Genomic DNA, 20,599 nt, shown 5'->3' on the forward strand with positions numbered 1-20,599 from the left:
TATATATATTTAATAAGGCATCCTATTATAAACTCTAATAGACCTGAGAAGAATGGGAATTAGAAAAAGAAATTGAGGTAGGAATGTGCTGACTAGAGGAAGAGACAGGAGGGATAAGAAACAAATAAAAAAAGAAATCAGTGTATTAAATGGAAAAGGACATGTGTTTTATCAGGAGAACTGTGGATTTTCTTTCTGGAGTGAAAGAAGAAAAATTAACCAGTCTCATATTTGCCCTCTGATAAGTTTTCTCAATATTCAACTGGGTCCCCAAATGGAATTAGCCTTCCTGGAATCCTTAGCTACTTCTTTTGACATTTGGCAAAAAAGTAAATAAATAAATTATAAGTATGACAAGTGAAATGAATAGCTCCAGCTGTGACAAGCCAGTAGCATTTCCAGATTTTGTACTGCATTAAGGATTTATTTTCACTTCGTTGCCTAGCAGAGAATTAATTGTAAGGTCCGGCAAAGCTTCCCATGTTTCCCAGGGACAAAGTCAGAGACAGGCTCCAACACTCAGCACCAATTTGGGAAAGAATGGCAAGGTTATGTGGATAGGTGGTCAACTTAATCAGTTCTCAGAATGTGCATCTCTGATGTCACTAAAGGCAGATAAATGCATCAGTGAAACTAATGATAGAAGAACATATGAATATGAGATTGACAGTTAATTCATTGGATTCATTAATTGAGCAAATATTTACTGAGGATCTACTATGTGCCAAATACAGAAGATACAGTAGGGGATTAGACAAAAGCTCAGCATTTAGGGAGCTTACAATCTTATTAAGGAGCTAGACTATGAAGAGACACAGATAAAATAATTTCAGAAAGTGGATAGTGTTGTGAAGGAAATAGAAAAGGCAAAGTGCCTTTCAGGGGTGTGATGGCTGACTTTCTATGAACGCCAGTGACACCTGAAATGAACCAATCACATAAAAATCTGGGGGAAACATCTTTCAGACAAGAGGAGCCAGCAAGTATAAAGGTTTGGAATTGGGAAAGGGGGAAGAACTTGACACATTCAAAGAGCAGAAAGAAGGTGTGGGCGACTGGAGGGTAGTAAGGGGTCATCTGGCAGAGGATGGTGTTGGAGAATTAGGCATAAGCCAGGTCATTTAAGTCCTCTTAAAAGCATGTTACAGAGTTTGAATGAGTCCGAAGTGCAGTGGGACTCCATGTGGAGGACAAAAGGGGTAGTTGGATTGAATAAGAACTATCATCTACCTTAAGGGTGATGCTTAGGATAAGAATTTCCCTCCTGACTTTTCTACTAATAATTAGACCCTAAACCTCTACTTAACCTTCTTAGAATTTTAGCTTATTTTTTATTGAACAAAGAATACTGCCACTCTTTGTCCGGCGCTGTGCCAGATGCGGTATATGTGTTATCTCATTTAAAACTCCCAATAACCTCATGAGGGAAAGCATTATCCACATTTTACAGAGCAAGATATTGAGGTTTAAATTGAGTCTCCATAAACCACTCCCGTTGCTTGCTGTGGTGTTTCTAGGTACATGTTGCTAGTTTAAGACATAGTGTTTCTTGGCTGGTACCCAAGGGCACGAAAGACATTGAATGAGGGATTCTGTATGGATCCCCTGGAGATCCCCTCACAGCTAAGAATCAGAGCAGTTTGGATGACTTTGCAGCATTTACGACTGAAACCATGGGCCTTGGGAGAACATTGAGTTCAGAACCAGAATCCCAAGTCACCACCATAAATCTGAAATGGACTTGATGTTTGACCTTGAAGACAAAACATCTATAGGTTTGGTATCTTTATCTGTTAGAAAGACACATGATGCTAACTTCCTTAGTCCTTCTTTGGGGTGTCCCAAGGATGAATAGGACTGTCTTAACCCCTGTTCTTTATTCTCAGTTACAGGGTTTGAAATGTCCTTGAGAGCAGGACTATAATAGGTGCTATCAGCTCCTTTAAAAAAAGAAATGCCACCCTAACTGGTTTAGCTCAGTAGATAGAGCATCGACCTGTGGACTAAAGGGTTCCGGGTTCAATTCTGGTCAAGGGTATGTACCTTGGTTGCAGGCACATCCCCAGTGGGGGGTGTGTAGGAGGCAGCTGATCGATGTTTCCCTCTCATCGATGTTTCTAACTCTCTATCCCTTTCCCTTCTTCTCTGTAAAAAATCAATAAAATATATTTTAAAAAGGAAATGCCACCTAAATACTCCTCTCTGTGTCTCTCTCTGTCTCTGTCTCTCTCTCTATATATGTATATGTGTGTGTGTGACTCTCCCCTTCCAAAAATATAACCCGCCAAGGTGACTGTGAAGGAAGGAGTCAAAGCTAGCAAGCCCCCTGGTCTAGGAGGGCTGCCTGTTAGGTTTGTGCCTCCAGCACATCAGATGGAATAGGAGGAAGGGGGTGGGGTGAGGTGGAAGCCACCTGTCCAGAATGTCACTGTTCCCTGGCAGAACCCTGGTCAGCTTCCTCCTGGAGTCACAGATGGCCAGGACAGGAGCACCAAGCCTCTCTCTGCCACTCCCGCTCTCCCCTGCAGGTTCAGCCTGGATGGAAAAGCTGTGCTTTCTTTGCTGCCCAGTGCCTTGGAGGCCGGGACGCTTCACCCATCTGGGGCATTGTCTCTGAGGAAAGTCCTAGACAGGTCCCCACTCCTCTTCTGCCAGAAGACTCAGCCATCACCCTTTCTGAAGTTCTTTGACCAGGACAGCCAGCTAGGACCCTAACTTCTGGTTCCTGAATGCCAGGCACTTCTTGTCCACCTGGTTGGAAGCTACCTTTTCCAAACCCCTCACCCTCTGGAGTCCCGGGGCGGGGGGGCATATCTCTTCAGAGAAACGGTGAAAAGTTCCCACCATTTGCTCCTAGGGTTGGAGCCTTGGTCATCTTAACCCCTGGAGAGGCATCTATATGGAGAGAGGCCACAGGGTGCTGACCAAGGTGCTGACCACCAGCCAGGGCGGGAGCATGAGGGGGTGGGGAAGTGCCCACTGCCTGCAGCCACTACAGCGTTTGGCTCCTGCTGACTCTGGGGGGGTTATATTTATTTCTATTTGGGGATACTTCAGCCTCAGCTTTGCCTGCATTTTTCTTTCGGAATTGTAAAAGGTGCCTTAATCGTGAGAGCTTGGCTTCGGGTGCTTGGGAGAGGAGGAGGGAAGGGTGATAAAATGGCTCAATGTCCCTCTGTCTGTCTCTCAGTCTCACGCACACTCACATGCTGGCGCTCACTATGCTGGAAGGGAAGCAGAGTGCAGCAGCGGGTGTGAGTAGGGGCGGTGTGTGCCTGGAGGCTTGGGGTGTAGACTAGCTCCGGTATTTGAATGGGGAGGGCTGGGATTCCGGGCGCTCACCCCGCCTTCCTCCGGAGCCAGCCAGTCCCTCGGCAGAGCGCTCGGGCTGCGCTGATTTGCTCTCGGGAGTGCGCGATTTGCATATGACTTGCCCATTTGTGAATTTGGCTCCCCAACTCTTCGCTTCACTTCACCTGTGCCTCGCAGTTCTGCGCACTTTGCAAGCGCCCGCCCGCGGGCACCTCCTCTCCTGCTCTCCCTGCTCGCCCACCCACCTCTCTCCACCCCGTGCCACGTTGGTTTGGGTGGCTGCTCTGCGCTGGGTTCCTCTGCCTTTCCTCTTACCCTCCGGTCCTCCTGGTTCTCTTCCTCCGGCGGCGGCGGCGGCTGCTGCTGCTGCTCCTGCTGCTGCTGCTGCTGCTAAACCCGGGAAGCCAGCGGAGGCTCCGCGGAGCTCTTCCAGAAAGTGCAGGGTTAACAGCCTCCCTGCCCTTCCGCCGAGACAACTACAAACGGGTGAAGAAGTCCCCTTTTGCTTGGCACTTCTGCATTGCATCGCATGGAAATGGAAAAAGAAAACAAAATGTTCAAACTGCTTGGATGTTGGGATAAACTAACCTGAACCTACTTGGGTGTCCTGCCACCTGCTCTTCTTCCTTCATTTCCACCTTTCCTCTATGTGGCTTCTAGGAGCATGCAGCTAAGTCATCAGACTTGAGTTGCTTTGAGATCAGGAGGAAGCCCAGTGTCTCCCGTGACATGTTGGGCATTACGGGGCTCCCTAGGAGGGCTACTCTACCCAGGGGGACTTTGGCGTCCTAAATTTAAGCCTCTGGAAAAGGGGGGGCTTCTGCCTTCTATCTTACTTTTTTTTTGAGTAGTATCTTTTTTTTTTTTTAACTGATCCATCACCTGCCTTGAAAGTGCTTATTCCTTCCCTCTTTCTGCAATTTGGACAAGTCTTCCTCCTGCTATGATGGGCCCCTGGGCATCATGAACTTCATTATTCCTCACTGGCTGGGATTCAAACTGCCCATCTGTAGTGGTCCAGTGCGTTGACCATGCACCTGAGAATCCACCCAAGACGGAGCCCTCCTCGCCGGTCGGCCTGGACGCTTGGGATCTGGTCCCTCTTCTGGGGATGTATCATCAGTTCTGTGTGGAGTTCCTCTAATGTAGCTTCCTCCTCCTCCTCCTCCTCTTCCTCGCCGGGGTCTCACTCTCAGCACGAGCACCATTTCCATGGCAGCAAGCATCACTCAGTGCCTATTTCTATCTATCGCTCCCCAGTTTCCCTGCGAGGAGGGCACGGTGGGTCTTTCTGCTCTTTATCCTTTTAATGGGGCATAGCCGTTCCTTAATCCATTCGCCTTTCAGGTAATGTCAAGGGTGGGAAGAGAGTGAAAAATGGCATTCTAAATGATGAAAAGCATCACATGTGCATGAGGGAAGAAAATGACCAGTTTCCCCTTAAAGACTAATGCTAATGCTTTCTGCCCCCGCCCCCCAATTTCCTCTAATGGATTCTCCTCTCCTTGGCTCCCTTACCCATCCCTGCACCAACACCACATTCTCCTCCCTTTTCAACCTTCCACCCCTTTCACTGCCCCCTCCCACAGGATGGTAGGCAACTTACAAATAAGTCCCCAGTGCTGCACTTTGAGAATTCATTCATTCACCTTGCTTTCACCCTTCTTCTTTGGGAGCTAGTCCTGGGGAATTAGCTGATAGCAAGAGTTCTTAGGTCTTCAGCTAGAAGTTGTTTGAACTGCTGAAAAGTGGCCTGTGTGGTTAAGGTCACGAGGAGGGGGAAGAGTAGCTGAAGGCAGAAAATATAATTAATAACCAGTGGCCATTATTATTCATTTGGGCAGCTTTAGGTTTGTCCACATGTTTGATAGAAAGAGTAGCTATCATAAAAACTGCATATCTAATATTGCTACCAGAGAGGAAGCAATCTATAGACAAGGCAAAGTCCATTTATAATTGGCCCAAGTGTAAATTATAGTAACTTTAATTCCACCATTTATGCAAATGCTATTTCAGTTGAAGGTAGCATGTGTGGGCTTGTTTAAACAGTGCGTGTCTGATGTGAAATCCTCCCTTCATAGCTATTGAAAGAAGAGATCTATGGCTTTTAAAAATATATTCAGCTCTGTGCAGGCTGCTTTGAAAAAGGTGGTGTCTGCCTCTAAGGTAGGAGCTTGCTGTAGTAAAATGTTCTAAAGGAGAGAGCTTCGTTATTTGTTTACTATGCACTCCACTCTGAATGCGAGGAGAGTAGGAATCACAGAGCCGGGCTACAGGAGCAGCCCTCCAGGGAGCTGGAGGAGTGAATGCACCAGAGGTCCCCTGCCCTAGCTTGTATTTTGAAGAACTATAGCATGCAGACCCCATTGGGAAAATCAGTTCTTCCCATTGCCTCCTAGCCCTGGGCTTCTGCTCTGTGCTGTCTGTAGCTTTTAGTGGAAGCACATTGAAAAAATGCCAGCACGTATTCTGGCTCTTTCTGGCTCTCTTTAAATTTCATTTGATGGAGTTGTCAAACAGCTCAGAGCTTGTAGGGCTGGTAGAGGGGGGTGGTGGGGAGGAGGGAATGCTTGATCTTGATCTGGTTGCTGTTTTCTCTGTGACTCCTGCTGAGGCTGATATAGGCTTTCTTTAAAAAAGCACAGCAGCCTCTCCCCTCTTCCCCACCCCCCAAACAAACAAAAAAACTGGGAGAGGAAAGAAACACACCAACCAAAAAAGCAAAAGCAATTTCACTGATAATGGAAACTGTTAGCTCCAAAGGGGAAGAGGGACTGGGAGTGGAGGTAAGATTGTAAAGAGTGAGAAAGAAAAGGAGGGAAGTGGAGGATGGGGGAAGCCAGACAGACTTTTATTAAGAGCCATACTTAAACATGGAAACACTCAGCAATAATTAGCTAAATTTTGCTAATTAGCATAAATGATCAGCAGGGAGATGAAGATTATGCATTAGAGGTTAGAGGCTGGCAGGGTCTGGATGTTTCCTGTTCAGGATGTAAAGGGTTAAAAGCAGCTAGGAGTTAAGTGATGGAATTTACAGAGCTCTACCTCCCAGGGGTTCTTAAATCTGTCAAGTTTCTCTCTCTCTCTCTCTCTCCTCCCATCCCCTCCCTCTCTCCCTCCTTTTTCTTTCTCTCTTCCCCCCACCCCCCTTCTCCCTCTCTCTGTCTTAAAGGTGTTGAGTCTTGCAGAGGTTAAACACTCTTCTCTATTTACTTCACTTCTCCAAGTATCCATTTGCTAAGTACCTTCTAAATCTTTCTGACTGGTTCCCAGTCTGGTTTCTCATTACCTTGCATCTGATAAGATCCAGTATGATGGAAAAGAAGAACAAAGCAAGTAAATGACTAGAGATCCCAGCAAAGGCCCCCAGACCCATCAGAGCTATAAGATGCAGCAAACTCCTCAGGGGTCTGCATGGCTAAGATAGGAAAGCTCCTGAATTTGACTCTTCAGTATCCTCTTTCAATCCTAAAATCCCACCCATTCCATTGATTTGGGCTTGGAGACTGAATGCATCTATATTAAGTAGGCTTCTTTCATATTTAATTAATGTTTTTGAGCTGGAAATCAGGAGAAGCAGTGATCAACAACCTTTGATTCCAGTTCCCCTTCCAAACTGAGACCTTTTGAGTCCTGAAAGGGCTAGTAGACCCCCTCAGTGCTTTGCTAACTTGCCTCTCATTCTTACTGGAAATACACTTGCTAGTCCCCTAGTCCAAGACAAAGAATAAGTTAATAGCAATTGTTTTTAAAAATCTTTTGGAAGGCAGTGGTGGTAGGAGGCATAGCACTATGAGACTAATGGTTGTTACTAATAGTTTTCTGCCAACCTTATTCCAGAGTTAAAAGCAGCAGTCTCCATTGTCTGTGAACAAGTAAATGCCCTTCGTTCTGTTATAAAATTAAACACTAGAGGCATGAGTCCAAGAACTTTCTTTGGACTGAAGGAAGATTTTGTTTGTTTGTTTTCTGTTACTCTTGCCCATTTCCTAAGAAGGCAACTCCTCAGAGTTGCCCTTTTAATCAGTGGTTGCCACACACACACACACACACACTCTTCCAAACCAAACTGCCCTATAGTGGGATTTACAGTAAGACAGATAGAAGAAACAGAAATTCTCCAAACAGCTTTTACCCAGGCTTGGTTCCAGTCTTTAGAGAATTATGTATAGATCTGCCTACAGTCTTTATCCAGGGCACCCTAGAAAAGGCCAAACTCCTTTATGGGTTGGGGAGACAAAATCACACCTGCCTGGGGCATCCCAAAATAATCTCCAGTTAGGATTGTGTCTCAGGAGAGAATTAATTAAGTATCCTGTTAACTGGAATCTGGTAAGCTTCTCTCCTTCCCTAAGGTTTCCGTCTTTCTTTTATGATCTATTCAATAGTCATTCAATCAACCTTGAGTATTTACTATGTGCCAGTCTGTGTGCTATTTGCTAAGGATATAAAACTAAATGAGATATTGTGGTGTTCAGCTAAGGAGAATTTTAGAAGTATTTTGATCATTTGAGATAAGTGCTTCTGTCATGTAAAAAATAGGGGGGTGGGGAGAGACCCAGATATCACACCATATTAATTAACATAAATTATTCCTTTATAAAATGAAAAAATAGATTTTTCAATTATTCCAGATACCCCTACAGGTATTTTTCATCCTTAACTTTATTACCATACTTAAATATCATGCTTATCTAATATCCTAAGTAGTTTAGTGGTAAGGGACACATAAATACTAAAATACATTTGTTAACTGACCTTGGGAGTTTTGTATATTTCTTTTCCTCTCACTTGCCTTTAAGAAGTCCAATGTCTATCTGTCTAAAGATAAATGCTTTAATACTTAGAGTTTAGAAAACAGGTTTCTCTAAGGATCCTGGGTCTAGTATGTGTCTTGCATTTTATCCTCCATAATATAACAGACTTTCTTGACTCAAGGCATTTGGGATAACTAATAGAGAACATAACTCAACTTTAAAAGGGAAAGTACCACAATATATTTAGAGGAAAGTCTCTTGCTCAGAAACTAGGGTGTGTGTGTGTGTGTGTGTGTGCACGCGCACACACGTGGTGGTGGTGGTGGTGGTGGTGGTATATAACAATTCTGAATCATCTTAGCAGAAGTGATGGTGGTCCCACTTGTGGCATAGTAGCGAGGTCCTTCTCGTAAGGAATTAGACTGCTCATTCATTGTCACAGACAACTGCCTCTTAAGTTTTCTCAGCCATGGGGCTGGTGTTGCTCTGATCTATGGAGCAGTTTCTTCTGCTCTGCCAGCTGCTTTCTAACCACTTTCCCTCCCCCTTCCTTCTTGGGATTTAGTTTGCTGAATAATTCATAGTGTTGGTTGACAGATAAAATGATAAGATGTATATGCCTTTGGCCTTGGTGATAAATTAATTAAATCAGTTTCTCCTTTTCTCTCTCCTCCAGATGCATTGTTTTTCTTCTCTAAAATTTGCTGGCAAGTGGTAGGTCTGGAGATTAATATGTTCTTAATAAACCAGCAGAGGAAGTTTGTAATGTTGTAGGGTAAATTTCTTTAGGACTTTCTATGTTGATCATTGGTTGGAGTGAAGCTGAGGGCTGCCATATCATAGGGAGAGGAGATGAGATCATTGGAACAATTCTTTCCAGGGTCAGGGGGAATCCTTACCAAACTGATGGATAGCTGGAATTCCATAGTAAAATTTTTATTCCTTTATTGTCCGATTTTTTTTTAATCTGGAAGAAGTAACACATTTCATTTTACATTTTAGTGAATGAATTTATCAGATCTCAGAAAGCTTGCCTCTCTGGATCTTGGGTCATCTGGGAGGGAAGCAAATGTTTGAAGACAAACTATGAACTTATTCATATTTCCCTCCCTATTTTATTTTTAGGGCTACCTTAAATAAAATCACAGCCTGGTGGGTTAAACCACAGAAACTTATTTTCTTACAGTTCTGAAGGCTAGGAGTCCAAGATGATGGTGTCAGTAGATTTGGTTTCTTCTGAACTCTCTCTCCTTCACTTGTAGATTGACACCTTCTCATTGTGTCCTCACATTGCCTTTCATCTGTGTTCATGCACCCCTGACATTTCTCTATATGTTCAAATTTCCTTTTCTTATAAGGACACTTGTCCTATTGGTTAAGGCTCACCCAAATGTCTCATTTTAACTTTATCACCGTTTAAAAGACACTATCTCCAAATAAAGTCACAATCTGAAGCATTGGGGATCAGGGCTCCAATGTATAATTTTTTTTTGAGGGTGGCATAAATTAGCCCATGATACTCCTTCTCCTTCCCCTTTTCCCAGACTCTGTCATTGGGAAAGAAGTAAATTTGTACTATTCTGTGTATCTCTGTTGAACTCAAACTTTCACAATGAAACAATAAAACCTTCAGGAACAATGGTAGCAATTTACAAAATTGATAACATGGTGCCTCAAGAGGAAACATTCTGTTGATGTACAATATATATATGGAGAACACAGCACCAGCAGATTCAGTTAACACTTGTGTTTGCTTTCCTTCTAGTTGATTTTGTTTGACTGAGTCTGCACCTTGATGTGCTTGTATACTAATTCTGACTATAGCCACATGCTCTGCAGACAGACTCTAGTGTCCACATTCTAAAGCTCTCTCTTCTTGACCTGCTTCCATCCCAGGCCAGGGACATCCCTGCCCTTGCAGGGTGTTCCTTTATGAACTACTATTTTCTTTTCCTAGACACACACCACCAGCTTTTTTCACATCTCATCTTTCATTGAATAAGAGCAGATTTAATTAGTAGTAATGACCATGTTTTTGGCAGCTGAAAAAATAAGTATCAATTTCTTTTTTTTTCTGTTGGATTTTTATGTTGTGAAAGTTCATTTTAAACTACAAATATGCAAAAACCTGTCTCCTTCCTGACATGATTATGAGGCTTGGGTGAGATGACTGAAGAAATGTCTTGTAATTATAATACCCTTGCAGTTATAAATCCCAAGCAAGGTATTTAACTCTTTAGGGAAAGGAAACATATTGTTTTATTTGTTTCTGCATTCAGACACTTCAGAAAAATGATTTTAAGAATATGTGCTTTAAGAATATGAAGATATTTATTATGATAATGGAGTTCTAATGGGCAGTGTAGTGTTAGGTGGGGTGGGAGCCATCACTCACAGGATTGGTTGGAGGAAATAGGTTCCAATCTTTTTTCTGTCACTTAGGAATGTTGTGAACCTGGATAAGTCACAAGGCTTGACTAAGACTCAATGTCTTCATTTTTTCATGGAGAATGGCAATAATAATAACATACATATGTCACAGGATTGTGTGGGAAGTTGAATAAGTTCATTGTAAAACACTGTGTGGAGATTAAATACTTTAGAATAAATATTTCAATGAGAATGTTCTTTCAGTTGCTTATATAAATCTGAGCTTCAGTGTTGACTGTTTGCTGGTTGGTAGTTTGAGCTAAAAGAACACAAATATACTAATCTTCATTTCCCTACTGGAGTAACACTTTTGCCATCTATGGGTTACTTCATTTACTCAGTACTTCTTTAGGGAAATGTAAAGGAGAAAGCCTTAACTTGCATTTCCTTGTTTATGGCACTAAGAGAAAATTACATATGTGATCAGTTTTTGCTTTTTGATAACATGTAGAAATCCATGCCGGGGAAATGTTAGCCTACAATAAGAAATTATAACAAACTGATTAGAAGCTCAGCAATCTGGTGAAGTGAAAAGGATGTGAGGACTCCAAGAAATATTCTGAGACCATTTTGGAAATTTAGAATTGGGTTTTGTTTCTAGCAAACTTGTGTATAATCTAAACATTCCTATATGATGCCTAGTAGCCATTAAAAACTAAAAGTCATAATCTACTTTATACTAGGAAAAGACAGGTCTTTTAGGACTACCATTTTCAGATCTGAAAATGGAGAACTCTTTATATGACATTTCTGATACTTTTACTTACCAGGACTCAAGGGTTAAAGGGGAAGTGGAAGCACATTATGATGCTGGAACCCTTAGAGTTGACTTTGTGGAGCCCAAATATAAAATCAGTGTTCTTATGGATAAGACGCTATGCTGGGACATAGATCTTACTCCTAATTTTCTCCCTGACCCACTCTGTGACTTTAGATATGAAATTATTATTTTTTAAATTATATTAATCTTTTATCATGTAGACATTATGTAGGATATCTTGATCTCTCAACCTATCCTTATTCTTTTACATGTAGTTTACTGTGTGGTGTGTAGTGTGCATATGTGTGTCTTAATACCACATTAAGCTGGGGAAAACTGTCTTTTTAATTTTTGCCTCATTTCTGCAATGAGAGGGTTGAGTTAGATCAGTGATGGCAAACCTTTTGAGCTCGGCGTGTCAGCATTTTGAAAAACCCTAACTTAACTCTGGTGCCATGTCACATATAGAAATTTTTTGATCTTTGCAACCATAGTAAAACAAAGATTTATATTTTTGATATTTATTTTTTATATTTACATGCCATTTAACAAAGAAAAATCAACCAAAAAAAATGAGTTCATGTGTCACTTCTGACACGTGTGTCATAGGTTTACCATCACTGAGTTAGATGATCTCTCCAAATGGCTCTCCGCACTCAGTGTGCATGATTTTCCAAGCTGTATGTCTTTAAAGACATCACTGTGTATCTTAAACTGAGCCCACAGGTCTTCCAGTACTTTATAGTTCTGTTTTCTTAGCTGTCATAATAAGTTATGCCAAAGCCACAAGCCACGCTTTTCTCTTTTCCGCTCCGACAGAAGCAGCATAATGTACAAGAGTGGCACACTGTGATGTTCTAAAGCCCACAATCCAACTTCACCGCAGAGTCACGACAAGAGGGGGAGAACTCAGCTTTCATTTAAACACACTTTATTAATACTAGAAAGGAGCTCTGTGTTGTATTTAAGCAGCTCTGCTGTGTTTAGCCCTATCAGAGCCCAGGTTAGAATAGCAAACGCATTTATAAAGACCAAGTGATTTATTTCTATTTACATTTGTAGTTAGTTTTGAAAGGCTTGCCTGGATCATACACCAACGTATTATGCACACCTGACTGTTCACCCGGCTCTCTTACAGGACTTTGCATGTATGATTTCATTTAATCCCCACACACCTTTGCCATTAATAAGGTTACTACCATTTCATAAATGAAAGCAGTGAGACTCAGGCAGCTTTAGTGGCTTGACTAATGTAATGTAGTGGTAGAGCCAGGATTCAGACCCGTTCTGACCACAAGGCTCTTGTTCTGTCTGCAACACCACCAGCCCATTATCTCAAGAAACAGGCAGAAAACAAACCCAGCAAGCACTTTCATCAAGAATAGAGTGAACAGATTAACGAAGCATTCCAATTAATGTGTTTGACACACCTTCCCAAAATGTCTAAGAGAGTATCCCATTCATAATAAACAAATTCTGACCCAAGGAGATACTAATTAAAAGAGCAGACAGATCAAACTTTCACACCTGATAGATGTTTTTTGAATGAATGAGTAAATGATTGAGTGAGGTGCCACATGATTGATTCCCATTTACCAGGATAAAGGCTGGTAGTTTATAAATGAGGCAAAGAGTAGGGAATATCCTGGATCCCTCAAAGCACACCAACTTGGTAATTCAGGGATAATATGTACCTTAGGGATTATCTGACTGCCTGATATTTCAGATGGGCAAATTGGGGACTTGGCCAAGGGCATCTAGTCAGTGTTGGATTCAGTTGGGAACTGGGCAGTCTGACTCCATGTTCATCACCCTTCTTTCACTCTATTGCATAAAGGTGAACTGCTCACCTCTTCAAGACCCTATCTCCAATTGCAACATGGTCTCCCACCTCTCTTCCTGCAGATTGCTCCTTAACCAGATCAGGTACTACAGGAATGGATTCTGCCAGTGTTGGACTTGTCTGGCTTTTTGTAAAGATTAATTTTTCATGTGAATTCTCCTAATAGGTGCCTGGCTTTGAGCCAAGAGGTAGGGCTTCTTGAGGTGTTCTGAGGTTTCTTCTGTGTGAAAAAAAAATGCTCAGATTCAAATTTCTGTGCAGGGAGATGCTGTCTGTCCTGGTCGGGGCTCACTTGTTAGAAAGAAGGGAAAATGGCCTGTGCAGTCACCAGTCTCTATTTCCCATCTGGATGCCACAACTGAGTTATCATTCAAGACCTATTCTCTGCCCCAGTCTCCACCCCTTGTTTACCAGTTTTTGAGTGGCTATTTGAACATGAAAGCCTTAGAAACCAATGAACCACATTTTCTGAGATACTGTTCTCACCCTCCTTTGTCTTGCTGTTTTGAAATATCCCTACCACCTTCCCACGTTAAAACACAACAGTGTAATACTCCTGAGTGACTTTCCCCCAAACTATGAATTTCAACTATTTCTGAGGCAGTCTTCCAGAATTTGAATATAATTACACACTTTGGGTGCAAATTGCGGTTTTTGCTACGTAGCAAACTAATGGAAATGATCCGCCTATTCCTGTAGTTTACAGATTATATGCTTCAGGACTGGGGGTATATATTTAGGCTGCTTTTCTGTGTGGCACATGGAAATGAAAATGAACTCAGGGTGAGCCACCACGGTTGCTAGGCAGTAGAGAGGCTTGATGGAGCACAGCGTTTAACTGAACATGGTGATGTTTTACTTAACATTTATTTGCCTTGCACCTTTTGTAACTTGATGTTGTCATAGAAGGGAGAGAGGCAGGGTCTGGCTGTCTGCAGACACACAAACAAGGAGGTAGAAAGAGAAAAATTAGCGCTTTTTAAAATCTGAAATTGCTCCACGGATAATGAAAAGCTTGTGAGACATGTCGCAGTGCATAGCGGTGGCTCACAGGTTCATGGACAGGCCTTTGGGCAGACAGTTATCTTCAGAATGAGGGCAATGACAAGCAAATAACTAGCTCCCCCAGACTTGTCCTTGCCTCAGTGGCTCTAGATGAAAGGCCCCACTCTGGTTGAAAATATCAAATGTGCTTCCACCGTTAGTTCGTTTGATTCTTGGTCTGAAATCCCAGACTTCTCATGAGCAAGCGGTGATGGACACAAAGGCTTTGGGACTTCTTTGTAAGTGATAGCTATCTCAGCCACTTCAGTTGTTTTGAACCCCTGGTTTTCATAAAACCCTAAAGGCCCTCATGAAAAATTAGATCACAGATAAAACAAAGCAAGGCCTTCTTGGATTCTTGGGGCCCATTTTAGCAGCATTCTGATTGATTAAAAGTTTGAAAGGATGATTAAAGAGTTAAATCTCAGTTGTTGGGGAAATTTAGCCTTCTCAATATATTAGATGAAGGGAGAGTCCTGTAGTTCATATAGTCGAGGTTTTATTATATATCTTTGTCTTTGAAGTGATTATTTTAAACTTCTTTCCATGAACCACCATTTCTGCATATTTAGGTGGAGATCTATGAGTGTTCATTAATGGTAATTCAATCTTTTAAAAATAAACCAAGAAAGGGGACCTCTGTACTTCTACAAGAGTGACAGTATCTCATTTACTCTAAATAATAATAATTATAATAATATATCATTTTTAGTTCTTTCAACATGTCTGACATTATACTAAAAGTCTTAGTTTATTTACTTCTCCTATGAGGTAGGTAAAGTTGTTTTCCCATTTTACAAATGCAAACACTGAAGCACAGAATGTTTGAGTTAATTGTCTAAAGTCATAAAGGTAATACATGGCAGAACCAAGTTAGACACCTAAACAGTTTAAATTCAGATCTGCGTTTTTAACATTTTTTAAAAAATATATTTTATTGATTTCCCACAGAGAGGAAGGGAGAGGGGTAGAGAGTCAGAAACATCGATCAGCCGCCTCCTGCACACCCCCCACTGGGGACGTGCCCGCAACCAAGGCACATGCCCTCAACCGGAACCAAACCCGGGACCCTTCAGTCTGCAGGCCGATGCTCCATCCACTGAGCCAGACTGGTCAGGACTGCGTTTTTAACATTTAAATATTTATGCAATATTATCTGGGACTAGAAGCCCAGGCATGAAATTTGTGCATGGGGGAGGGTGGTGTTGGTCCCTCAGCCCAGTCTGCACCCTCTCCAACCTGGGACCCTTCGAGGGACATCCAACTGCCTATTTAGGCCCGATCCCGGGGATTGTGCCTAAATGGACAGTTGGACATCCCTCTCACAATCCAAGACTGCTGACTCCCAACCACTCGCCTGCCTGCCTCCTTGATTGCCCCTAACTGCTTTTGCCTGCCAACCTGTTCACCCCCTAACCACTCCCCTGCCAGCCTGATCGACACCTAACTGCTCCTCTGCTGGTCCAATCGCCCCTAACTTCCCTCCCCTACTGGCCTGGTCAACCCCAACTGCCCTCCCCTGCTGGCCCAGTCACCCCTAACTGCCCTCCCCTGCCAGCCTCTTTGCCCCTAACTGCCCTCCCCTTCAGGCCATCTTGTGTCCACATGGGACGGCCATTTTTGACCACATGGGGGTGACCATCTTGTGTGTTGGAGTGATGTTCAACTTGCATATTACTCTTTTATTAGATAGGATGGTGGGAAAATTCTCAAAGTAGTATTTGCAAATGCAATACCTGGCTCTTTTTAAAGGGCTTTTATATTCTACCTAGAGCCAATATTAATTATGGGGACAATGAATATTTTCTAAACATATCAGTATGCATTTACTTTGGGTCAGGTACTGAACTAAATGCTTTAGCTTACCTCTTTTAATCTTTACCAACTATCCTTCAAATAGGGTACTAATATTATCATGAATTTGCAGGAAAATAAATTGAGCCTCAGAGAGTTAGGCAGTTCACTTGAGTTCTTCTGCCTCCTAAGCAGTTAATTCCTTGAACTTATTGAAGTTTTAGGTCAGGTAATCTGTGCAAAGGTAAATTCTGTTCTCTGGTGTTGAAAGAAGCTGCTGAGAGCACCTTGCTATATTCACAAGCCCCATTTTATCATTATAGGCAATTATTTGTGCTTTCTGAAATGCCTTTAAAAATACATAGAAGTTCCAGGGTCGGCTGGTGGAGAATGGTTACATATTCAGTCAAGGATCCAGCAATGAGGGACCCCCTCTGTTGATGAGGGAGCCGGTTAGTGATTCACCTCATTCTAATTCACTGTAAGAAACTAATTTATCAGAAAATTTGGTTTCCAACAGTTGCTATGGGCTTTTGCCTCACATTATAATTCTAGGCAAACCTCCAAACCTTCCTGGTTTTAGTTCTCAACTGCAAAATGAAAGGATTATAATTAATGATCTTAAAGTGGCCTGACCACTTTGTCATTGCAATTTTGATATTCATCTTTCTATCACCACCAATAGGCAAAATTTATATCTCTTCACTCCTACTAAATCACCTTTGAATCTACTTTTATTCTTGGCCCTTCATATATATGGTGGGAAGTTCATTAATTTTGAGGGTAAAACTAATGAAATAAATCTTTCAAGAATGACAATGGTTTTCAATGCGGGTGAATGTGTGTGTTCGTGCATGTATGGGTGAATGTATGAGTCATAAAAAAATTAATGTAGCATAAAGGTCCTGAGAGCAAACTGATTAGCTCCTGACCTGGAATGTAAAGATTAGACATGAGAACTCAGACTGCTGTGCATTACAGGTGTAGGGATGCTTCAGTCCCTACTTCTTACTGCCCTGATGCCATTTATCAGTGGATTGTTTCATGGGAGCTCAAATTAACATGTCAGTTATAATCTGAGAGAGGGGCAGTTTTGATGTGAATTAGGAATATAAACCTGGAGCCCTGGCCCTCTGCAGCCAATTCCTCTCATTTTAATGTTTCCTATTTCTTGGTTTTCTATGCCAGTGGGTCACTTTATGTGTATGTGCTTCTATACCCATCATCTTTCAGTTATTACAAACTTATTAGATCACCTATCATGTAAGAAAGAACACTCTGACAATTCTGAGATAGTGAGCCTTCACTTTCCTGTGCAAGGTAGCTCAATAACAATAACTTAGAGGTAGACATCCCATCTGAACACCAGGCCCTGAGAGGATGCCAGTAAAATTTCCTGATGAAAGACTTTCATTGTACTCAAAAACTGCATTGCATTTATGTTATTATCAAACACTGGACTTGGAAGAGGTTTTGAGGGACCTTTTTCAAACAAATTATTTTTCATGCAAAGAAACTAATAGCCTGAGAGTTAGTTGGTGGATGATTCCCAAATCATACTTTTCAAGTTAGGGGCACGTTAAGGCTAAAACCTATGTTTCTGCAATCTCTGTTTAGTCCTCTTTCTGCTACACCATATTAGTGCTTAAGCTTTCCAGGTGCCACCTGTTTGGCTGAGGACAAGCAGACTGAGAGAGTAGAGTTTCCAGTGTAATATATCAGCATAAAAGGAGCGGAGAGAGTGGCAGCCGAGTTACTCCAGACCCTCACACCATTTCCCTTAACTGCCATCATAGAACACAGAGCCCATGCCATCCCAGGAATGGCACTCCCTCCCAGGGTGCCCTGCCCTCTCTCTACCCCAGCAGCCTCCAAGAGAGCTTCAGTGTGCCACAGTTCAATCAAACCATTTGATGAGTGTTTTTGAGCCTAATTACATGGAAGTTTTCATCCAGTGAAAGGAAGGAGGAAAGAGAACGGGAGGAATTAAATTGAAGTGCAAATCAGTCAAGGGCTTAGATCCCGCACTTTCTTTCTTTTTAATCAAGAGTAAAATGAGAGGAGAGTGTTAAGGATCATCACAAGATACCATTAACTACCCAAGGAGCCCGTGACTGAAGATGGTTTGTCATGAAAAGAAAAGCTTTAATTTGTCCAAAAAAGAAGTATCTGAAGGTTGTCCTTCAGTTTAGGAGGATGACACTGAGTGGTTGGAAAGTTTGTTTCTCTTTAATTACCCTAGATGGCTAGCACATAAGGTTCTCAAGATGTTTGCAATTCATTCACTTTTAAACACTACACCTGAAATGAGCATTTAAAGTTTTGGCTAGTTTCCCCTTGTAATTTACATAGTTTTGGTATATTTCTCTAAAATTGTTTGGTATTTGTAAAATAATGTTTCACAGTATTGCTGAGAAAATTCAGGATCTCTTTTAATCCTCACCCCACTTCTCTGCAGCAGCAGGACAAGTTATATGATTGTCAGCATCAGCATTTTTTTAAAGCTGATGTAATCAGAATTAAAGAGGCATAAATGACTTGACTGAAGTCATTCAAGTATTACATGACAGAGCAGAAACTGCCACCCAGCTTCTGTGCACTTCACTTTGCATGACTTAGAATTTCTGGGCTTTCCAGGAGAAGAAAGGGAAGAGAACTGAGAAAAGAGTGTATGCAGAAGAATGGTTAGGACAGAGAAGTTGTGATACACCTTAATTATACTTCACACTTAATTACTGAGACCTTACAATGAACAATGCAAGCCCTGGATGAGGCTCTGCAGTGGATAATTGATTTAAACATGGAACCCTTTACTTAAAGGCTTACAATAGGGTTACAAATCCTTTAAAGTGATGCTTAGATCTATCCTTTCCATCGTCATAGCAAGCTTAACCATGTCAGCTGGACAGTTGCAACAGCCTCACTAATCGACCTTCCTAGCCTCCTATTGCCCTTCCTGTCCATGCTCTGCTCACTAATGGAGCCTCCATCTGAAGTACCAATCAGATCATGCCATTCTTTCATGGACTTCTCCTGGCCTACAGGATGGAGTCCAATCAGATCACTTACGCATTCTGTACTACAACAAAAGCTAACCCCTTCCCTTCTTGAAAGGGGCTATTGAGGACTGAGGCTAAAAAACTGAGTGGGGGCCACATATAAAGGAAACCTATGTCAACTATCCATCCATTCACTCATCAAATGTTTATGGAAACATTTGCCTATTGCTAACTTTGGACTTCATTTCCTAACATGATCTTTGACCACCACCGTGGTTTTGTTGTTGTTGTTTTTTTGATTCCTTGAACCAGTCTTGTTCTTACCATAGGGCCTTCTCTTTGAAATATATATATATATTTTATTTTCATTCAGATTGATACATGGTCATTCCTTCTTTTTATAACACCTGGCTTCAATTTCATTTCATCTCCTCAAGAGCCCCTTCTAATGACCAAGGCTAAAATGCACTCCTTCAAATCCCTCCCCAGCATAACATCTTGTTTTCTGTTTATTATAGCACAGATACCTCAATGAAATTCCATTTTGTGTTTATAGACTGTAAGCTCTAAGAACAGAGACATTGTCAACCTTGTTCACGGTCATATATCTGGTGCCTAAAAAAGTGACTAGCAAGTAGCGTTTCCATAAACATTTGATGAATGAATGGATGGATAAAGAGTTGACATAGATTTCCTTTACATGTGGCTCCCATTTAGTGTTTTAGCCTCAGTCCTCACTAGCCCCTTTGAAAACTTCATGACTTTTAATATGTACTGGTCCCTTGATTGGGAAAATCTTTTGTTTGATAGATTTCTGCTCATTTTTCACTTGTCAGTTCACTCCATAGTATCAGATCTGCAAAGACTTCATACCTCCCCTTGGCTCAGTGAATTTCTCAGCCTTCTGTGTTTTTCTCCATAACGCTTTTTTTTTCATTTAATAATTAAAATTATTAAACATATATATTAAGGCTCCTAATATGTTCTAGGCACTGACCTGTGTGCCAGATACTTCACTGTGAATATGATTTATGCCCTGTGGGAGGTTCATGCCTTTTTAGACGAGCTCACTCTCATTTTATTAAACATACTGGTGTCCTGGTGCATGGATTTGTGCACATTGAAAGAAAATTAATTAGAAGAAATATGTTAATATGTTAATATCGCTATTCGCCCTTTCTCTATAGTAGAAGTGTCAACCAAATTCATGATCAACAATGACAGATCAAGACACATGGGCAATTGGTGCCAGCAAGAGCTTTATATGGATTGTGTATGTGTGAGTCAACATAGCCTTTTATATATATACTAGGGGCCCAGTGCACGAAATTCATGCACTGGGTGTGTGTGTGTGGGGGGGAGTGTCCCTCAGCCCAGCCTTCCCCCTCTCACATACTGGGAGCCCTCAGGCATTGACCCCCATCACCCTCCAATTGCAGGATCGGCCCCTTGCCCAGGACTGATGCTTCTGACAGAGGGGACCATCATGTCTCCCCAATCTCCGGCTGTGCCCCCCACCCAGGCCTGATGCCTCTGGCCCAGGCATCAGGCCTGAGCAGTTGACCCTCATCACCCTCCGATCACCAATCACGGGATCGGCCCCTTGACCAGGCCTGAGATCTCCGGCAGAGGTGTCAGGCCTGGGCAGGGGACCCAC

The 20,599-nt window shown here is 42.1% G+C and overlaps 1 protein-coding gene across 21 annotated transcripts in view; it reads left to right on the forward strand.

Annotated features, from left to right (window-relative positions):
• NRXN3 (neurexin 3) overlaps positions 1 to 20,599 on the forward strand; it is a 1,555,579-nt gene that overhangs the window by 1,018,637 nt on the left and 516,343 nt on the right. Inside the window, exon 1 of one of the 21 annotated variants that reach the window (XM_006778859.2) lies at positions 3,394 to 4,593. The exons of 18 other annotated variants lie outside the window; for them this stretch is intronic. In XM_006778859.2, coding sequence (XP_006778922.1) covers positions 4,344 to 4,593 — 250 coding nt within the window. In that variant the 5' untranslated portion in view covers positions 3,394 to 4,343. Of the gene's footprint in view, positions 1 to 3,393; positions 4,594 to 20,599 lie in introns of those variants that run through there. 2 more of the 21 variants (XM_006778861.2, XM_006778858.2) reach the window with 2 other exon arrangements.

Source organism: Myotis davidii, unplaced genomic scaffold (genome assembly GCF_000327345.1).
Source record: "Myotis davidii unplaced genomic scaffold, ASM32734v1 scaffold309, whole genome shotgun sequence".
Taxonomy (NCBI): domain Eukaryota; kingdom Metazoa; phylum Chordata; class Mammalia; order Chiroptera; family Vespertilionidae; genus Myotis; species Myotis davidii.